This window comes from Erinaceus europaeus, chromosome 12 (assembly GCF_950295315.1).
Source record: "Erinaceus europaeus chromosome 12, mEriEur2.1, whole genome shotgun sequence".
Taxonomy (NCBI): Eukaryota; Metazoa; Chordata; class Mammalia; order Eulipotyphla; family Erinaceidae; genus Erinaceus; species Erinaceus europaeus.
This window is the reverse complement of record NC_080173.1, coordinates 86,024,932-86,046,948: the sequence shown is the minus strand read 5'-3', so window position 1 is coordinate 86,046,948 and position 22,017 is coordinate 86,024,932. Positions and strand designations below refer to the sequence as shown.

Below are 22,017 nucleotides of genomic sequence, written 5' to 3'. Positions count from 1 at the left end.
CTCCATTTCTCTCTGTCCTATCCAACAATGACATCAATAGCAACAACAATAACTACAACAATAAAAAAAAACAAGGGCAACAAAAGGGGATAAGTAAATAAATAAAGAAAATTAAAAAAAAAGAATAGTCTAATGTACCTGTTTCCACACCGAGTATTTTTCTCATTTTTGACAGATAGTTAGCTGATAGTTTGCTCCTGCTTTCCTAGATGTCACTGCTCTACTGTCTTTTACCTTTATTAATAAAGAAAGACAGAAAAGAAAGGGAAAAAGAAAGAAAAAATAATAACTGGGGATAATAGTCACTGCATAGCAGAGCTATGCAGGCACCAAGCCCAGGAACAACCCTGGTGTGAAAAAAAAAGTGGGGAGCTAATAGGGTAGCTGAAAAAAATGAAATGAAATGACCGTGTTCGGCTGCCTCAGTACAGAGGTAACATTGAGTCATGAATAAGATTAACTGCTACTGTGTTGTAGAATTCCTTAGATACTAGATATACACACACTGTATGAAATCTCAATGCCAAGACCTATTCTTTGGCCTATTCTCTCAGAACAATGTGAGCACTGTTCCCAGAGTCAAGTCACTCTGGACTCAACATAGTCAAGTCACTCTGGACTCAACATAGTCAAGTCACTCTGGACTCAAGCCCTCATTTGTTTCTTTAATAAACTCACTTAAAAATCTGAACTTGTGCATTTGTTCAATTCTCCTAAAAAAATGTGCTTGGGATCTTGCTGGAGATAGCATTAAATTTGTAGATGGCTCTGAGTAGTATATTCATTTTGATTATGTTAATTCTACCAACCCATGAACATGGAATATCTTCTTTGTATCTTTTTCTATTTCCTATTTTCTATTTGAGTAGTGACTCAAAATTTTCAGTATACAAGTCTCACTTCTTTGGTTAGGTTTACTTTTAAGCCTGAGTTTCTGAGCTCTCTGGTTCAATCTCCAGCACCACTATAAAGCAGAACAGAGCAGTACTCTGGTGTACACACACACACACACACACACACACACACACACACACACACACACATGATAGGGGCCTGAGAGACTGGATGCAGACCAGTTTCAAGTCTAGGTATCACCAGAGGAAGCTCTCTATCCACCAGCTCCCCCTTTTTTTTCCCTTTTTTCCTTTTTTTTTCCTTTATTGGGGGATTAATTAACATTCAACTCTTTTTTTTTTTCCAGAGCACTTCTCATCTTAAACCTGGGACTCTAGAGCCTCAGGCATGAGAGTCTCTTTGCATAACCATTATTTACCCCCACCCAAGCACATACTTTGCTTATGAAGCCCTGGGTTCAACCCCACCACGCAGGTGATAGACAAACAATTACCAAAATGTTATTTGGAAAGAATATTGGGGAGCCGGGTGGTGGCGCACCTGGTAGAGCACACATGTTACAATGCAAGGCCCTCCCTGAGTTCGAGCCCTCGGTCCCCACCTACAGAAGGAAAGCTTTGTGAGTGGTTGAAGCAGTGCTGCAGGTGTCTCTGTGTCTCTCCGTCTCTATTACCCTCTTCCTTCTACATTTCTGGCTGTCTCTATCCAATAAATAAAATAAAGATAATAAAGAAAAAATAAAAAAGAAAGAATATTGGACTAAAATTTCTAGAATATTTTTTGTCAGTTCTATAGGCAAGCATGAGTTGACAATGCATTGGAGGTTGAGAGACCGAGCAATAGAGAGACAGAGAGATAAGGAGAAGAGATACCTGCAGTACTATGCCACTGCTCTTAAAGCTTCACCCCTGCAGGTGGGGACAAGGGGCTTGAACCTCATGAAAAATGCACACCACCTAATCCCAGAGAAAAATCACTTTCAAGTGCTCATTTCTTTGTAATATATGCTTTAAGAGATTATGGAAGAAATGATCTCCCTTTGAGTAGGGGCTATTTTGAAACTGCATTAAAATTCTTCAAAGTGACTATGTCTCTCTCAAATACTAATGAGCAGTGGCTCACCAAAGCCTCCAAAATAAAAAGAGAGAAGCCAAAATGCAGGCAAATTACTCTCAACCTACAATTCTAAAGCTTACCAAATGTGCAGCAAGTGGATAGCAGAAAACAGATGTCTGGCAAGGGCGACAACATAATGGTCACGCAAAAGACTTTCATGCCTGAAGCTACCAGGTCCCAAGTTCAATCCCAAGCACTACATAAAGCAGAGTTGAGCAGTGCTCTGGTAAAAATAAAGGGAGAAGGAAAGAGGAAGGAGAGGGGCAGGGAGTGTAACGGGGAGTGTGAGGGGGAGGGGAGCCAAAACAGCTATCAGTCACTAAAGAAACAAGTGCTGTTTCTCAGAAAGCTCCCCAAAGATGCTCTCCAACAAAAGCGGCAAATACCAAGAAAGCAGAAGTCAAAAGACACAGGAAATCAAACAACAAAAGAGACTCAGGGAGGTAACAATGACAGCCTGGCAACTGATAAGGAGGACTGATGCAAGACTGGTGGTTCCGGGAAGGACAGTAGGAAAGCAGGAGGCTGCTGGCAGATCTGACATGGCAGATGAAAGAAAACACTGTTCAGAATGGGTTTTACCGGCAGGTCTAAAAGCGTGCCAAAGAGCGGGGTGTAAGAAAAACGGTAAGGAAATACTGAAATTTAGAAAGAAAAATATGCTATACAGGTAAGGAAAAATCTGTAACGATGGGAAATTAATGACTTGACTCAGCAGTAAACAATACTATGTGGTGATAAACTAAAATAATGAATATTACACTGACTTAACCAAAGACAGTTTGTATCTACCACAGGAAGGTGGAGATGTGTGAATATATATATATACACACACATATGGAAACGTTTCTGGCAGCATCAGTATATGCTCATAGATTCTAGCTGGAGACCTTGAACATGTCACCACAGAAATTATGACCACAGTCCACCCAAATGTTTCTTCACTGTCTCATCTTGGCAAGATTTTCAAAATATATTTAAAGCAGATTATCAAAATTTTATTTATCAATCAATGAATGAATTTGGACAATACTTTCTGATACTGAGCTGGAAATTCTTTTCCAGTGTTGTTCAGTTTTTTGTTTGTTTGTAAGCAGAGCACTGTTCAGCTCTGGCTTATGGTGGTGTAGGTGATTGAACCTGGGACTCTGGAGCCTCAGGCATGAGAGTTTCTTTGCATAACTATTATGCTATCTCCCCCATGCTGGGCAAAGGGAGGGAGAGGGAACCCTAGACACAGAATGAGTAGACATCAGTGTCCCCTCTTCTGCTGCGCAGGGGATCTGCTACATACACATACATACATACATAGCACAGCTCTTTCCAGCCGGGGTAGAGACAACATCTGGAATACGTTTGTGTTAAGTGCATTCTATAAAAGTGGTCTGGCTGTAAAATAGGGTAAAAACACATTTGAATGTCAGTGTCCAAATATTTGGAATATAAGGTGAGATAACAGAACCTGGTGTGAGATAAAATAGGTGCTAGACAGGAAGGGAAGTTTCCCAGAACTAAGAAAGGAGAGTCCGTTAATTCTAAGGAAGATCTGAAAAGCATGTTTATTTGAAGATGTTATCTAGACCCTGAGCACAGAAGAGCTAACCTGATAAAGTTATCTGCACCTCCTTGGAGTGTGAATACTTTTCAAAAAACTGAAATTGCCTTGGATTTTTTTTTTTTTTCTGCTTTGACTTCAGAATGCTTCCCTACAAACCTAGGTATCCCTCCACACATTATTTACTGGACAGAGGCAGTTTTATCTTAAACCACAAAAATGTAAAGTATCTTACAACAGCTCTCTCCTCCAGAAAACAGCTGCCAAAGGACAGGAGCACTTACCCCTTCCCTAGGAGAAATATCTAGCTATTATTTGGGTTTCAACTAAATCTTGGTCATGAATAACTGATCCAAAGTTCCCTTGCTCAACTCTACGATAAAGATTATGTAAATAGAAGTTTAGGTAAATATCTAGGGTTTCCCAGACAAGAGTTCATCACAAAAGAGAGAAAAGTTGTCTCCTAACTAGACAGGCACTGTGCTCAAACAAAAGAAACAGTCACTTTACCAGGAAGGGAAACAAGATATAGGGAACCCATTTTAAAATCCTCCAGGGCAAAACATTTAGAAATTATATTGCTAAATTCTACAATGTTTAAACCCATCAATAGTGGACTGAGTGCTAAAATTATAGTACAGCTAAATTATGGAAAGCTTTAAACCATGACAAATAATTATGCTGTGGCAAGGAAATAGCTCAGCTGGTAGATCATAGAACTGAGGTTCCAGGTTCAAGTCCCAACAACACATGAACCTTGAGCAGTACTCTGGCTTCTCTCTCTCTTGGCCTCGCTCATGTGCAACTCTAGCTCATATGAAATAACTCAATCTTTGAAAAAAAAAATAACTATGTAGCTCTGAACATATAGAATGAGAACTCTCTGCACATACTGTTATCCTGAAACAAGTGACTCTAACTAGACTGCTTATAGTGTGATCTGTTCTATGGTGTTTACATGACGATCACCAATTACCTCTAGGCAATGGGATATATATTGAGTCTTTCCTTTTATGTACTTCTAAATCAATATTTTTTTTAAAAAATTTTTTTTTATTTACTTATTTGTTAGAACGGTAGAAAGAGAGAGAAAGAACCAGACATCACTCTGGTACATGTGCTGCCAGGGATCAAACTCAGGACTTCATGCTTTAGAGTCTAATGCTTTATCCACTGTGCCACCTCCCAGACCACCATCAATATTTTTTTTAATATTTATTTATCTATTCCCTTTTGTTGCCCTTGTTGTTTTCATTGTTGGACAGGACAGAGATGAATGGAGAGAGAAGGGGAAGATGGGGAGAGAAAGACAGACACCTGCAAACCTGCTTCATCGTCTGTGAAGCGACTCCCCTGCAGGTGGGGAGCCGGAGGCTCGAACCAGGATCCTTATGCGGGTCCTTGCGCTTTGCACCACCTGCGCTTAACCCACTGCACTACCGCCCGACTCCCATATATAGTGAGCATTCACTACCTGTGTAATTAAAAAATACCCAAGGGGCTGGGTAGTGGTATATCAGTAGACACAATGTTCATCAACCATCAAGGACACACAAAGAACAATCAGTTCATGGCTCCCAACCCCAGTTCCCAAAAGAATGTGTTGATGGGGACTAGGTGGTGGTGCACTCAGTAAAGCACACACGTTACCATATGCAAGGACCCAGGTTCAAGCCCCTAGAACCCACATGTAGGGAGAAAGTTTCATGAGTGATGGAGCAGTACTGTAGGTGTTCTTCCTTCTGTCTCTCTCTCCCCCCCTTTTTTTATCTCTTCACAAAAAGGTAAAAGAGGAAAGGGAAGGGGAGGGGAGGAGAAGGAAGGGGAGAGGAGGAGTGGAGAGGAGAAGAGAACAAAATGGCAGCCAAGAACAGCAGATCATGTAGAGGCACTAAGCCCCGGTGTTTAAGACTTTTAAGACTTTCTTTCTTTTTTTCAGATTTATTTATTTACTTATGAATGAAGAAGACAGAAGGAGAGAGAAAGAACCAGGCATCACTCTGTACATGTGCTGCTGGGGATTGAACTTAGGACCTCACACTTGAGAGACCAATGTTTTATCCACTGCACCACCTCTCAGACTATATCTACCTACCTACCTACCTACCTACCTACCTACCTATCTATTTACCTCCAATAGAGATTTTAAAAATTAAAGAAAATCTACCATATAAATAGGAGGGGGAGAAGTGATAAGAAATATACATCAAATCCTTAAAAGTGACTACCTTTGGGGGGATTATTCGTTCTACTTTTTTAATTTTTGCAATTATTATCAATTGATCAATACTGTTATAATAAAAAAAGAATATTTTAAAAATACTTTAAACATACATAATGGAGTATACAGTATGTTACTTTTTAAAGGTATTTTTCTTTAGTATTTATTCCCTTTTGTTGCCCTTGTTGTTTTATTGTAGTAGTCGTTGATGATGTCATCGTTGTTGGATAGGACAGAGAGAAATGGAGAGAGGAGGGGAAGACAGAGAGAAAGACAGACACCTGCAGACCTGCTTCACCGCTTGTGAAGTGACTCCCCTGCAGGTGGGGAACCGGGGGCTTGAACCGGGATCCTTGTACAGGTTCTTGCGCTTTGTGCCACCTGCATTTACCCCACTGCGCTACCACCCGACTCCCTTTAAAGGTATTTTTATGAGACATGAGAGACTCCAACACTGCTCTGGCATAAAAGCTGAGATATCTGGGGAGCAGGCAATAGCACAGCGGGTTAAGCGCACATGGCACAAAGCTCAAGGACTGGTGTAAGGATCCCAGTTTGAGCCCCCGGCTCCCCACCTGCAGGGGGGGTTGCTTCATGGAGAGTGAAGCAGGTCTGCAGGTGTCTCTCTTTCTCTCCCCCTCTCTGTCTTCCCCTCCTCTCTCCATTTCTCCCTGTCCTATTTAACAACTACGACATCAATAACAAGAAAAATAACCACAACAACAATAAAAAGCAACAAGAGCAACAAAAGGGAAAATAAATAAATAGATATAAAAAAAATTTTTTTAAGATGCCCTCAGCCCGCTTTGCAAAAATAAATAAATAAATAAATAGATATTGGGGGTCAGGCGGTAGCACAGCGGGTTAAGCGCACCTGGCACAAAGCACAAGGACCGGCATAAGGATCCCGGTTCGAGCCCCCGGCTCCCCACCTGCAGGGGAGTCACTTCACAGGCGGTAAAGCAGGTCTGCAGGTGTCTGTCTTTCTCTCCCCCTCTCTGTCTTCCCCTCCTCTCTCCATTTCTCTCTGTCCTATCCAACAACAACAACAATAATAACTACAACAATAAAACAACAAGGGCAACAAAAGGGGATAAATACTTTTTTAAAATAATAATAATAATAATAAATAGATGCCTTTTTATATTTTTATTTTTTAATACCTATTTTTTGTTGCCCTTGCTGTTTTATCATTGTAATTATTGTTGTTGTTATTGTTATTGATGTCATTGTTGTTGGACAGGACAGACAGAAACGGAGAAAGGAGGGGAAGACAGAGAGGGGGAGAAAAAGATACCTGCAAACCTGCTTTCCCTGCAGGTGGGGAACCGGGGGGCTCGAACTGGGATCCTTATGCTCATCCTTGTGTTTTGCGCCACCTGCGCTTGACCTGCTGCGCTACCACCCGACTCCCATAGATGCCTTTTTAAAAGGAAGGGACGGAGGGAGGGATATTGGACCAGGTGGTGGTGAAACTGGTACAGTGCATTCATTATCATGTGCAAGGACCCAGGTTCGAGTCACCTGTCTCAAATTGCAGGGAGAAAGCTCCATAAGCAGAGAAGACTGCAAGTGTCTATGATTCTCTCTCCTCTCTTCCCTTATTTGTCATTGTCTCTATCATAATAAAACTAGTTAAGTAAAAGAAGAAGAAAGATAGAGGAAGGGGTACCGGGCGGTGGCGCACCCAATTAAGCTCACATAGTACTACAGGAAAGGACCCTCACAAGGGACTGGGTTAGAGCCACCGCTCCCCACCTGCAGCTGGGACATTTCTTGAGTGATGAAGCAGGTCTGCAGGTGTCTGTCTTTCTCTCTTCTTTATCTTCCCTTCCCCCCTCAATTTCTCTGTCCTATCAAATAAAATAGAAAGAGAGAGAGAAAGAGGGAGAGACACTACAGCACCCAAGTTTCCTCTGGTGTGGTGCCATGGTGCTTCTTATTTGATGCAGGGATTAGAAGCGAGGCACAAGCTGCACCCATCAAGGTATCTTTCTGGCCCCAGAAAAGGATTTAAAATATATATTTATTTATTTATTTATTTATTTATTCATTTATTCCCTTTTTGTTGCCCTTGTTGTTTTATTGTTGTAGTTATTATTGTGTCATCGTTGTTGGATAGGACAGAGAGAAATGGAGAGAGAACGGGAAGACAGAGGGGGGAGAGAAAGATAGACACCTGCAGACCTGCTTCACCGCCTGTGAAGCGACTCCCCTGCAGGTGGGGGGGGCTCAAACCGGGATCCTTATGCTGGTCCTGCACTTTGTGCCATGTGTACTTAACCCGTTGCACTACAACCAGATTCCTGAACTTTTTTTTTTAAGAAGCAGATGAAAAATCTCAAGCTCAGAGGAAATCTGTGGCTCGCCTGAGGTCATATGACCAACAGATCTAAATAGGGTTTAAACTCGTCCGTCTGTCTGGTTCTGGAGTTTATGCCTTATTCACTCACACTGGCTGGACCTAAGGATCAGAAAGAAGCAGTCACCAGCCTGTGCCTACCTATGGCATTTCTTTACCTCTTTCTCAATTCTTTCTCTCTCACCTTTAATATGTAAACATTGATCATTGGCATTTAATAAGATTCTATTTGAATATAATACTTCCATGTGTGGGGAAAAGGGCAATGGGTGGACTGTGTATGCTCACACTCAGATCAGTCCAAGAGTATCGGGGCCTTTGGGAGTACCCAGCTGGATGGGAGAATGTGTCTCACAGATTTCACCCTCACAAATGTCACTTGTGCTTACAAATGTCATTTGTGAGGGTAACTCTGGCCTAGCCTTCTGTCTCTTCAGGTCTCATCGTTGATTTGTGAGGCAATATTCACATAGTTCTACTTGGCCTTCACACCGCTCTTCCCTGTGGGGGCTTTTTGCTTCCTTCCTCCACCCTCAGGAGCTGTCTCCCCTCTGCGCAGGCTTCTTTTAACTGCCTAGGACAGGCACATGTATTGCTTCTGTGTCCTCTGACTCCATCTCTACACAGGCTTTCTCTGGCAAAGCCTTTTTTCACATTTGATACAACAAATAAGGAATTCTATGGGTTAAAACCAACACTGGCAGCAACAGTCAGGAGGCGTGGGAAGCACTTCTTATTATAGGCCCTGGCTGATGACAAGAAGGAGCCAAACCAATCAAGCAGGAAGTTATTTCCTTCCCATTAGAAAAAACTGTCACCAGAAGGTTTGTAATCTCTGTAGACAGATGTCTTACATAGCTCCTTCTTTATTTTTTTTTTCTTCTGCATCTTACATGGAAAAGAAGTGCTGGAGAGTCGGGCGGTAGCGCAGCGGGTTAAGCGCACATGTGGCGCAAAGCACAAAGACCGCGTAAGGATTCCGGTTCAAGCCCCCGGCTCCCCACCTGCAGAGGCGACGCTTCACAGGCGATGAAGCAGGTCTGCAGGTGTCTATCTTTCTCTCCCCCTCTCTGTCTTCCCCTCCTCTCTCCATTTCTCTCTGTCCTCTCCAAAAACAACAACATCAATAACAACAACAATAATAATTATAACCATAAAATAAGGGCAACAAAAGGGAATAAATAAATATTTAAAAAAAGAAAGAAAGAAAAAAAGTGCTGCCAAAAAGTAGAACCATTTATTTAGAGAACAGCAGACAAGAGGTAGGGAGACGGCTTACCTAGGAGAGTACAGGCTCTTCTACAGGTCTGAGATCCCAGTACAAGCAAAGCTTCACAGGTGGCAGAGTGGTGCGGTCATGTCTCTCCTCCTCTCTCTGTCTCCCTCACTGTCTCTATCTAGACCATTAACAGAGAAAAAGGAGGACCAGCAAAATAGCTCAGTTGGATCGTGTGTTGCTTTGTCATGCCAGTGACCCAAGTGTGAACCCAGCCCCCATCACACTGTGCTGTGGTGTCTTTCCCTCTCTCTCTGCCTCACTGTCTCTATCTGAAAAAGTTGGCCTGGAGTGATGAAGCCCCTCAACGACAAGGGAGAGAGAGAGAGAGAGAGAGAGAGAGAGAGAAACAAAGAGGAAAAGGGGGTGAGGAGGAAGGAAGGAAAGAAGGAAGGAAGGAAGAAGGGATGGAGGGAGGAAGGAAAAGAAAAGAAGAAAGAGAGAGCAAAGTCAACTGGAAGTGGCAGGATCATACAGGCACAAAAAAAAAAATGGGGGGGAGGAAGAGGATGAACCAAGACCCTGGACTTTCGTCCTTGTTATGGAAGACATTCACTATATTTATTATTGAAGAACTATAAATTGTGAATTTTATTTGCATTGACTAAATCATAATCTAAGACATCTCATAATATTGCAGCAGGTCTAGCTGACCTAGCTGCCTCCTCCACGCTCAGGTGTGGACCATGTTCATGGTTTGACTGCGTTAGCTGGGCCACCATCGCCATCTAGTGGCAGGACACCTCCACCACAGGTTCGTAGTTCACTGCAGCATTGTCTTTAATTCGGTTATTTTATTTTATTTTATTTTATTTTATTTTATTTTTGTTTTTAGATAAAATAAAGTTGCAGCCTGGGAAGTGGCACCATGAATGAAGCACTGAATCCTCAATCATGAGTTCCTGAATTCAATCCCTGGCATTGCATTGCCAGAGTGATGTTCTGGTTCTGTCTCTCTCTCTCCCTCCGGCTCTTTCTCTCATGTAAATAAATAAATTAGTTTTTTTAAAAAAGATAAACTATCTAGCCATGACATCATCTCCCCAGACAATAACTTGTATCCACCTGCATATCAGATTTCAGGCTCAGGGAAAAAAAAACTAGTATAGCCCAGGCCCTTTGGAATATAACTAAAATAGGCCTACTAGCTATCTACAAAATGGAGACCCCCCAACTCTTCATCTGCACTATTCCAGCCCTTAGGTCCATGATTGGTCAACAATTTGTTTGGCTTTGAATGTTAACTCTCTTTTCAGCCACCAGGTTCCAGATGCTAGCATGATGCCGACCAGACTTCCCTGGACAGACAACCCCACCAATGTGTCCTGGAGCTACGCTTCCCCAGAGCCCTTCCCCACCAGGGAAAGAGAGAGGCAGGCTGAGAGTATGGATCGACCTGTCAATGCCCATGTTCAGCAGGGAAGGAACTACAGAAGCCAGACCTTCCACCTTCTGCACCCTACAATGACCTTGGGTCCATGCTCCCAGAGGGATAAAGAATAGGAAAGCTATCAGGGGAGGAGTGGGATATGGAGTTCTGGTGGTGGGAATTGTACCTGTCTTATCCTATGGTTTTGTCAATGTTTCCTTTTTATAAATTAAAAAATTAATAAGATAAGCTAAAACAAATCAAGAACTGAGAGTGGGGGGCAGGCAGTTGGTGCACCTGATTACAAAGACCCGGGTTCAATCCCCTGCTCCCCACCTGCAGGGGAGGATTCATAAGCAGTGACGCAGGTCTACAGGTGTCCATCTTTCTCTCTCTCCCTCTCTATCTCTCTCTCGCCCCTCAATTTTTCTCTGTCCTATCAAATAAAATAGAAAGGGGGGGGAGGAAAAATGGCCACCAGGAGCTGCAAATGCTTAGTGCCAGCACCAAGCTCCAACAATAACCTTGGTGGCAATAAAAAAAAAAAAGAAGAAGAAGAAGAAGAAGAAGAAGAAGAAGAAGAAGAAGAAGAAGAAGAGGAAGAAGAAGAAGAAGAAGAAAGAGAAAAAGAAGTGATGGGAAACAGACTACAGTATTAGAGTTTGAGAGCAAATGGAGAGAGAGAAAGCAAGAGATGGGAGATCTGGAGAGGCACCAAAGAAAGGCCCAGTATAGGGGTAGGAGTCAGACTGGGTCATATACTTGTCAAAGTTGACGTCCAGCATGCCTGCCTTCTCCTGGCTGATCCGTAACAATGGTGTATCCAGCCGCCTAATGCAGTCTTTGTCCAGTGTGGCTGTCCAGTCCTGGAAGGTTTTTCGAACCAGTTCATCAATGGCCTGAACCATCTGCTGGTAGGTGTGTACAGTCTCCTCTCCAGTCCCGATGTGTGGCAGGAAATGAGCAGCGGCAAGACACTGGCGTGGGAGAGAGAGCAAGGGGTGAATGGAAGTTACCACACTCTTCTTCATCTCCCTGAGACAGACAGACAGACAGACAGACAGACATGTGCGCGTGCACACACAAACAACATGGTGACTGATTTTTGACTGTTTAGAGGGAGGCAGAGTCAAAAAGAAAGTAAGTTAGGGGCCACACGGTGGTGCACCTGGTTGAGCGCACATAGGCACATAGTACTAAGCGCAAGGACCCGGATTCCAGCCCCAGGTCCCCGCTGCAGGGGGAAGTTTCATGAGCAGGATTGCAGGCATCTTTCTGTCTGTGTCCCTCTCTGTCACCCCTTCCTCTCAATTTCTGGCTGTCTCTACCCAATAAATAAATTAAGATAATAATTTTAAAAAATTTAAGCAAGTTATGTGGGATCCAGGAAGTGGTTCATTAGATAAAATGTTGGACTCAACCATGCGGTGCTGATTCCAGTCTCTCGCGTGTGTCAGAATGATGTTCTGGTTTGCTCTCCCTCTCTTGCTCACTTTCTCATTTAAAAAAATTAATAAAAGAAAGTAGATTAGGGACTGGGTGGTGGTGCACCTGGCTGAGCGCACTGCACAAGGGCTCAGGTTCGAGCCCCTGGTCTCCACCTACAGGGAAAAAGTTTTGCAAGTGGTGAAGCAGTGCTACAAGTGTTTCTCTCCCTCTCTATCTCCCCCTTTCCTCTCTATTTCTAGCTGTCTTTATCCAACCTGACTTCCCTGAGCAGACAAACTCACCAATGTGTCCTGGAACCCCACCTCCAGGCGCCCTACTCAACTAGGGAAAGATAGAGACGGGCTGGGAGTATGGATCAACCTGTCAATGCCCATGTCCAGCAGAGAAGTAATTACAGAAGCAGACCTTCCACCTTCTGTACCCCATGATGATTCTGGGTCCATACTCCTAGAGGGATAAAGAATAGGGAACCTTCCAATGGAGGGGATGGGATGTGGAGCTCTGGTGGTGAGAATATTATGGAATTGTACCCCTCTCATCCCATAATCTTGTTGATCATTATTAAATCACTAATAAAAATAAAATAAGCCTTCGGTTGTCTGCAGGACATCTTTTCCTTCCTTAGGCTCTCTCAGAACCAGCTAGAGGACAGCAGGTTTGTACTTACAATTGTATTAGAGCAAAAGTCCCCTAAACATTTTTTATTAGTAACAACAGTGTTTTTGTAAAATTATAAGATTTGGGAGGTATAATTTCACACCCGAGTTTGGGCTGGGGAGATACCATAATGGTTAAACCAAAAGACTTTCATGCCTGAGGCATCAAAGATAAGTCACCATACTCTCCACCAAAGCCATGTGCCTCCACCAAAAAAACCAAAATGTATTAAAGCGATCATATTTCTTTCTTTCTTTTCTTAATTGCCACCAGGATTGTTGGTGCCCACTGACAAATCCACTGCTGCAGCTGGTCTTTTTCTTTTTCTTTTCTTTGGTACAGGAAAAATATAAATTAAGAGGGGAAGGGGAAACAGTGAGAGGGAGAGACACCTGCAGCACGGAACGTAAGCAAGGTTAAATGCGTGGTCACCTGGGTTAACCACTGCCTGGCCCCCATATCCCTGTTTCTCTGTGCATGTTTCAGGAGAACCAGGGCCTCCCCTGTCCAGTACACTTAGTTGTGAAGCTGTACTACTCTTTCTAGTGGCCCAGCTTCCCAAATGCTGGCCTTATACCTCCTTCCTCCATTGGTACGAAATGTCCCTAAATGGCCTGTGTTCTACAGGCTACCCCTCCCATTTCCTGGAAACCCCAAGCCATAGCCTGCCTCCCTCGGAACCGCATCTGCCCCTCCCATGATCACCTTAGCCTCTGGCCATAAGAACTCCTCAGGGGTGGTCTGGGAGATTTCGCAGTGGATAAAGCATCAGACTCTCAAGCATGAGGTCCTGAGTTCAAGAACCAGCAGCACATGTACCAGTGATATCTGGTTCTTTCTCTGTCTTCTCCTGTCTTTCTCATTAATAAATAAATTAAATCTTTATATATATATATATAAACTTCCCAGGGAAGCTCTCTGGATGGGTCTCCCACCCCTCTCCGTGTGTGGCACAGTCTCAACACTCCACCATCTCACTGGGGACACGCTCAGGACAGGCAGGTGCTCACGTTCATGACTCTGTCAATACGGCGCCGTAGGATCCGCATCCAGTGCGCTTGTCCGGAATACTGTGCCATGTAGGGCTCCAGGTTGGGCCATTTCCTGTTCAACTCACGGTTCACTAGGGCCAGTTCATTATTAAATAACATATAGAGGTCAACAGCTTTCTTGTCATACGTCCGCTTGATAGCCTGAGGAGGAGACACGTGCCCTAAGGCTGTTTGTCCACCCCTGCCACCCCCTCCAAGTTTTTCATCCTAGAGAAAAGGCACAGCCTGGGTGGGGACATGCTTCTTAGCAGTCTAGAGGCCAGGGGAGAGGAGGGAAGGAAAGAGGTGGCAAAAGCAGAACATGGCAAAGCAGAACAAAGGAAAGAGCAGGGTGGTGTCTGGGGTAGGGAGGTGGGGGAGGCCCAGACCTCTCGGGTAGCCAGCCTGTGGAAGGTGTCCAGCAGCAGAACACCATGCTGCACGTCGCGCACTAGCTCGAAGGCAGAAGTGATCAAGTTCTGAGTCATCACCTCCAGGTCCTTGATTCCAGTACGAAACCTGCACCATCAGGAGATGAGTTGGAGGGGTGGTGCCCTCACCCACCCTCCAGCATATGCCTGGAGTAAGAATCAAGTTCACAGATGTTGACTTACAGCTATGTGCACCTGGAACTTGTACAATGCCATAAACCAATGCTACTTCAATTTATATAAAAAAAATTAATAAAACTGAATGAGGTGGGGCCAGGTGGTGGCGCACCTGGTTTAGCGCACATGTTACAATGCGCAAGGACCCAGGTTGGAGCCCTCAGTCCCCACTTGCAGGGGGAAAGCTTCACAAGTGGTGAAGCAGTCCTGTAGGTATCTCTCTGTCTTTCACTCTCTTTATCCCTCCCTTCCCTCTCAATTTCTGACTGTCTCTAGCCAATAAATAAATAAAGATAATAAAAAATATTTTTAAAAATAAAAAAAAAACACTGAATGAGGTGTGGTCAGAAATAGCTCACCCTGTAGAACACATGTTACCATGCGTGAGGACCCAGCTTCAAGTCCCTGGGTCACATGGGAGCACCTGCACAGCAACAGGGTTTGTCTGCAGTTTTAAGAACAGGAGAGCAGCACTGTGGGGTCTCTCATTTCTCCCTCGCTGTTTCTATCTGGTATTAACCAGGGGAGCGGTGAATGAAATAGCTCACTTGTGCTGCTTTGCTGTGTTCCCAACGCTGGTTTGAGCCTGGCCTCCACCAGAAGTTTTGATACTACGGACCACCCGCTCTCTCTCTCCTTCTATCTAAAAAAGGGGAGAGGAGCAGGGGAATCCATCAGGAGCAGTTAACTCTCACAAGGATGAAGCCCCAGCACCAAAAATAAACAAAGTATCAGAGTGAACTGCCCACAGAAGGCAGTGAGGGTGGGCATGTCTGTTGGGTAGTATGCCAGCTCCCCCGGCTTCTGTCTCTAATCCTGCTTAACTAAGCACCCGCATGCCTGTATGGCATTGGTTTGATCCCACTCAAAGCTGCGGTCTATTTACATAAATCACTAACTAAGCACCACCTTATTCTGTGGTAGAATTCTCGCCTGCTCCGCCCCCTCTCCTTGTCACACCCTGATTTTCCACCACTCTCTTTTCGCTCCACCCTCTCTACATCACATCCTGTTTACACCCTACTTGGCAAGTATATATAAGGACAGGTGAGTTTTCAGTTTTTAGTTTAGTTTTAGCTTAGCTTGGTTTAGATTGTGCTGCATCCTGCATGAATAAAGAGATACTGCATACAGCTCAGCCATGAGTCCCTGGTCGTCTGTCTCCGCTCGCGAAGCCAGCCTGACACATGTCCTTGCTCTTCCTCTGTCCTGACGCCATCTCTACGGTGGCAGTAGCCATGGCTCAGTTGCTGATATGTAGCTTTCAGTCCCTGCACAGGTGCTCTATGCCCTCAAAGCAGCCAGGAGACAGTCACCAGATCAAGGTTCACCTATCAATAGCACCACTCAGGATCAAGTAGTATGCCTGCAGGCACCCGCTAGAACAGGGGTGGGGAGGGGCCACTGAGATATTTATAACGTCATTTGTGTGCCATACAAAAATAACTTCCGGGGTTGGGCGGCAGCACAGCAGGTAAAGCAAACGTGGTGCAAAGCGCAGGGACCGGCATAAGGATCCCAGTTCGAGCCCTGGTTCCCCATCTGCAGGGGAGTCGCTTCATAGATGGTGAAGATAGACGGTGTCTGTCTTTCTCTCCCCCTCTCTGCCTTCCCCTCCTCTCTCCAGTTCTCTCTGTCCTATCCAACAATAACGACATAAATGACAACAACAATAACAAAAAAAAAACAAGGGCAACAAAAAGGAAAATAAATATTTTTTAAAAAATAACAACAACTTCAAAATTAGCACTTAGGGCCAAGGCGGTGGCACAACTGGTACAGCTCACAAATTGTCATGCGCAAAGACCCAAGTTCATGCCCTGGCCCCCACCTATAGTAGGAAGCTTCACTAATGGTGAAGCAGTGCTGTAAGTGTCTCTGTCTCACCCTCTCTCTCTCCTACCTCTGTCATAACAAGGTGTTTATTTTGTTGTTGTTGTTTTTTCTTTTTTTAGTTAGCACTTCATGTTGCTAAGAAAAACGCTCTGGTTGACTTGGCAAGACCAAACCAAGCGTTCTTTGAGGTTGTGTACAGCCCATGGGGCAGGCGTTCCCCATGCCTGCTCTAGTGGACAAGGCTGTCCTGGGCCTGTGCCAGGCAGAGGCTCCAGCCAACTCTGGACATCATCTGCCACATACTTGGAGGTAATGGCCATGATTCTCTGGCTCATGAGAAAGTGAGGATGAGAAGCTCAAGGGAGCCAAGTAGAAAAGAGATGAAGTAGGAAAGAGATGTATGGCCCAGGGGCATGTACAGTGTAAGAGATATTTTGTCAATATGCCATTTTTGGCAAGAAGGACCCAAATATAACTCTTAAATATTCTGTAATCCTACATTTTTCTAATAAGGCCTCTTATCCCAGTAGTAAATAAATACATAAATAAATCATGTGTATTATGGCCAGGAAGGTGGTATAGTGGATAAAACATTGGACTTATACACAGGAGATCCTGAGTTTGATCCCTGGCATCAAATGTACCAGAGTATCAGATGTCCTGGTTTGTAGTCCCATTCTCTCTCTACCTCTCTTCCTCCCTCTCTCTCTCCTATTAAAAAATAAATAAACATTTGAAAAAAACTGTATGTGTTGCAGCAAGAGAGCTAGCACAGTGGATAAAGTGTTGGACTTCCCAACATGAGGTCCAAAGGTCGACCCTCAGCTTTGCTTCTCTTTCTCAATTAATAAATTATTGATTACTATTTTTTAAAAACCATATGTGCTATATAGAAATTCCTCAAGCAGTTTACTTTTTTAATTTTTAACTTATTGATGCCTCAATATAACACTCTAAGGTAGGTTCTGTTACTATCTTTATTTCACAGGTAGGGAAACAGAGGCTGCAGCTGGTAAGCTGGTCATTTGCCCAGGGTGGAATATCCAGTATGTGGCAGGACCAGAAATTGGAGTCATCACCTCCTTTCTTTTGGCTCTGTGCCTGCACTATGAATTCACTGCTCCTGGAGGCTATTTTTCCCTTTTGTTGCCTTTGTTGTTTATTGTTGTTGTTGCTGTAGTTACTGGATAGGACAGAGAGAGAAATCGAGAGAGGAGGGGAAGAGAGAGAGGGGAGAGAAAGACACCCGCAGTCTTTCTTCACAAGTGGTGAAGCAACTCCCCTGCAGGTGGGGAGCCGGGGGCTCAAACCGAGATTCCTGAGCCGTTCCTTATGCTTCACACCATGTGTGCTTAACCCAATGCACTACGGCCCCCACCACCTTCTTTCTTGTGCCTTCCTTCCTCAAATCCCTGTCACCTCACTGGTCCCTCCGAACACTCCCATCACTCCTCTCAGGCTTGTCTCCCTGCTCTCCTTCCCCTGCCCAGCGCAGCCCAGCCTCAGCCTGTGGTCCTCCCACCTGTTATAGTCTTCATGCCAAGAGGTGTTCTTCACATCCAGGATGCCCCCTCGGACAGCTCGGAGCATGTGCAGGTTTTTATGGAAGATGTCTTCTATCTCCAACAAGTTCCGTGTTATCTGGGGCCCCTGGGCACCAAAGAAGCAAGGAAGGGGGCCTTGCTTGCCATCTTCCCAACGGGCAAAGTGGTACTGACAGTCACATACCTAAACAGGAAAAGAAGGAGGAGGTGGAGGTAGTGGGCATGAAGAGACTGCATAATGGTTTTGCACAAAGACTTTAGAGCATCACAGTTCAATCCCCAGTACCACTAGAAGCCAGACAGAGCAGGGCTCTGGGAAGAGTGGGGAGGCAGTATGAGGATCCCTGCTTTCCTCCTGAGTTCATCTGACTTGAGCTCTTTGGTTGAACTTGAAAGGCTTAAAAACCAGGGAATCTAGGGAGTCGGGCCGTAGAGCAGCGGGTTAAGCGCAGGTGGCACAAAGTGCAAGGACCCAGTAAGGATCCTGGTTCGAGTCCCCGGCTCCCCACCCGCAGGGGACTCGCTTCACAGGTGGTAAAGCAGGTGCAGGTGTCTGTCTTTCTCTCCCCCCTCTGTCTTCCTCTCCTCTCTCCATTTCTCTCTGTCCTATCCAACAATAATAACTACAATAATAAAACAACAAGGGCAACAAAAAGGAATAAATAAATATTAAAAAAAACAAAACAGGGAAACCCAACAAGCATTACTGAGGTGAATTTGGGCTGCTGAGTGATTATGAGACCAAAGAAGAGTGACAATAGGCAAGAGTCTGGAGGAGCAGTGTGGGGGCAGAGCCCCAGTGGTGTTTCCCTGCACCCCAACAACCCAGGAGGAGCTGCTGGAAGACCGGCTCTTGACCTTGACTCCCACCTCAATGAGGTCCTTGCAGCGCTGCACAAACGCATCAACCTGAGCGAATATACTGGTCTGGTCAAGGACCCAGCCTCGGCTGGAGAACCTGTGTCACGAGAAAGAACAACTGGATCAAAAGCTGGCAATGCTCAGTGTCAATCTGCCTATCCAAAGCCAGAGCCCAGAGCCCTGGGTTCAAGGGGAGCCTTGACTGAAACTGAGAAATCCACCCGAGAAGCAGTGTCCTGACCCATGAGAAAAGAATTACAAAGGGAGAGTAGAAGAAAGACCTCAGTTCCAGGAAGTTTATACAGGATACAACTTTGCATCTCAAGGCTGACAAAGATCAGGAAAGATTCTAGGAATCAGAGTAGAGGTAGTTAGCATAAGAGAACCTTGTGTTAGGAAGTAGAATATATCTGTATCCAGCAGAAGACCTGGACCCATGTAGAAACCCCTAGGTCCAGGACTGCTACAATAATTCACCTGTGGGAGTCGGGTGGTAGCGCAGCGGGTTAAGCGCACGTGGCGCAAAACGCAAGGACCAGCGAAAGGATCCCAGTTTGAGCCCCCGGCTCCCCACCTGCAGGGGAGTCGCTTCACAAGAGGTGAAGCAGGTCTGCAGGTGTCTATCTTTCTCTCCCCCCTCTGTCTTCCCCTCCTCTCTCCATTTCTCTCTGTCCTATCCAACAACAACAACAGCAATAATTACTACAACAATAAAAAAAAAGGGCAACAAAAGGGACTAAATAAATAAACATAAAATAATAATAATCTACCTGTATAGTGCTCCAGCCATGCATAGGGCCCAGTCCCAAACATTGGAGGAAGCTTAGTGTTATGTTCAATGACTCTCTCTCTCTCTCCCTCTTTCTCTCTCTCTCTCTTTCTCTCTCTCTCTCTTTGCCTCTGCCTGTCTTTCTGTTTGAATAAATAAAATCTTATCTCATTTCTCCAGAGCCCTACCCAACTAGGAAAAGAGAGAAACAGGATGGGGGTATGGGTCGACCTGCCAATGCCCAAATCCAGTGGAGAAGCAATTACAGAAGCCAGAACTCCCACCTTCTGCATCCCAAAAGTAATTTTGGTACATACTCCCAGAGGGATAAATAATACAGATTTTCCAATGGAGGAGATGGGACATTAAACTCTGGTAGTAGGAACTGTGTAGAATTGGGAATTGTACCTATCATCTTATAATCTTGCTAATCATTATTAAATCTTTATCTTAAAAAAACCCAACATATTTACCCCAATAAAAATGTAAATTTGAGGGACCAGGTGGTGGCACACTTGTTTAAGTGCATACATTATAATATGCAAAGACCCAGGTTCAAGATCCTGATCCAAACCTGCAGGGGGAAAGCTTCACAGGAGGTGGAGCAGGGCTGCAGTTGTGTCTCTGTCTCTTTCCCTCTCTATCAATTTATCTCTGTCACTATCCAATAATAATTAAAAAATATTTTTCAAAGAATAAAAAATACTGTGGTCCAGGAGATGGTGCAGTGGATAAAGCATGAGATTCTCAAGCATGAGGATCTAAGTTCAATCCCTGGCAGCACATGTACCAGAGTGATGTCTGGTTCTTTCTCTCCTCCTATTCTTCTCATTAATATATATTTTTTAAAAATTAAAAATCTACTTTATAAAAAAAGAATAAAAAATACTAAAAGTAAAATTTGGCTACATCAGTGAAGCCCAGTGCTGATAAAAAATAGTAGATCCATAAGGATCCCAGTTCGAGCCCCCAGCTCCCCACCTTCAGGGGAGTCGCCTTCACAGGCAGTGAAGCAGGTCTGCAGGTGTCTCTCTCTCCCCCCCGTTCTGTCTTCCCCTCCTCTATCCATTTCTCTCTGTCCTATCCAACAACGACAACATCATCAACAACAATAATAACTACAACATTAAAACAACAAGGGCAAAAAAGTGGGAAAATAAATAAAAAGTATATAAAAAATAGTAGATCAAGAAAAAATACAATCCATAGACTTTAAAAAGCTGTAAATAGTAAAAGGAGTTGGAATCCATCCTGTGGGGCCAAGGGAAATAGCACAGCAGTTTACACAATAGACTTTCAAGCCTGAGGCATGCAGGTCCCAGGTTCAACCCCTGGCACCACTATAAGTCAGAGCTTAGCTGTGCTGTGACCAAAAAAAGAAAAGTATTGCAACAGAATCCACGTTTTGTGTGACGACAGAAGGGGACTACATCAGAGGTTAGAGGGCGACAACATACTGGGAATGCATCTGCACAGCTCGCAGGTAGTGGTCTTTCCACGCGTGACAGCAGGAAATGCAGCCTTGCAGGTCCTCCTTGCTAGAAATGACGTAACCCTCAAAGATTCGGTCCAGGGAGATGGCGTGGCAGCACAGGCGGATGATCTCATTGCTCATCTGCAGAAGCGGTTCCAACAGCCTCAATTCCCAACTCTTGCCTGCCCCCCTCACCTGCTTCTGGCTTCAGACTCTTACTCTTGATTTGACTCTGATCACCAGTTTACTCCAGAGCCCGGGTACCACCTCCACACTGACACTGGCCGTGCTCTGCGGCTGCACGGTCCAGCTCAGGGGACTTTCTCCCACCGTGGCTGATGCCCCCCACCCTCTTTGTGGCTCTGATGAAATGTGCCAGGCCTTGATCCTTAAGAATAGATGGGGGGGGGGGGTGGAGAGAGCAGGTATTCCTTTATAAATCCAACTCTCATCATTTGTTCATCTTTGGAAGTGAGAAAAAGAACATCTTACTGTCCTGTATAATCAGTCCAAGAATCTGTCCGTTGCTCCCTCCCTCCTCACACGCAATCCACATCTTTTCTCAAAGCACCTTTTCCTGGCTAAGCTTCTTCCACCTGGAAACTAAATACGCAGCTCAGTCTCCAACTCTAAGCACCTCTAAAGCAGACTGTGGAGAGAAGCCTGAAGGGCACTCCTCACTACCCTCTCGGTGCGGCTCTCCTAAGTGAATCCCATCCACCTCTGAAAATCGATTTCTATCAGCATGGCCACCTGGCAACCCTCATCCCACCCTCTGCAGGCAGGCACACACCTTTCGGAAGAGAGAGGTCAGCCTCTCCCGAGTGTTGTAGTGGGGAGAGTTGACCCAGATGATGCGGATGAGACTGAGCAACTTGGGGAGCTTGTTAGAGATGTCTCTGGGTCGCAGCTGAGTCAGTTCCTGGTAAGGCTCTTTCAGGATTGACAAAAAAGTCAGGTTTGACTGTGCTTGAAGGAAGCCATCCTAAGCAGTAAAGAGAAACGAGTGGGCTTACTCATTGGGAGAAATTGAT

At 44.7% G+C, this 22,017-nt stretch overlaps 1 protein-coding gene across 2 annotated transcripts in view; it reads right to left on the bottom strand.

Annotated features, from left to right (window-relative positions):
* The window catches only part of DNAH2 (dynein axonemal heavy chain 2), a 140,962-nt gene that overhangs the window by 90,413 nt on the left and 28,532 nt on the right, over nt 1-22,017 (bottom strand). For both annotated transcript variants that reach the window (XM_060204320.1, XM_060204321.1), the window contains exons 8-14: nt 21,777-21,968; nt 20,967-21,124; nt 18,750-18,837; nt 17,858-18,063; nt 14,281-14,410; nt 13,871-14,053; nt 11,517-11,731 (exon numbers count right to left, since the gene is read on the bottom strand). In XM_060204320.1, the coding sequence (XP_060060303.1) occupies nt 11,517-11,731; nt 13,871-14,053; nt 14,281-14,410; nt 17,858-18,063; nt 18,750-18,837; nt 20,967-21,124; nt 21,777-21,968 (1,172 nt within the window). The remainder of the gene's footprint in view (nt 1-11,516; nt 11,732-13,870; nt 14,054-14,280; nt 14,411-17,857; nt 18,064-18,749; nt 18,838-20,966; nt 21,125-21,776; nt 21,969-22,017) is intronic.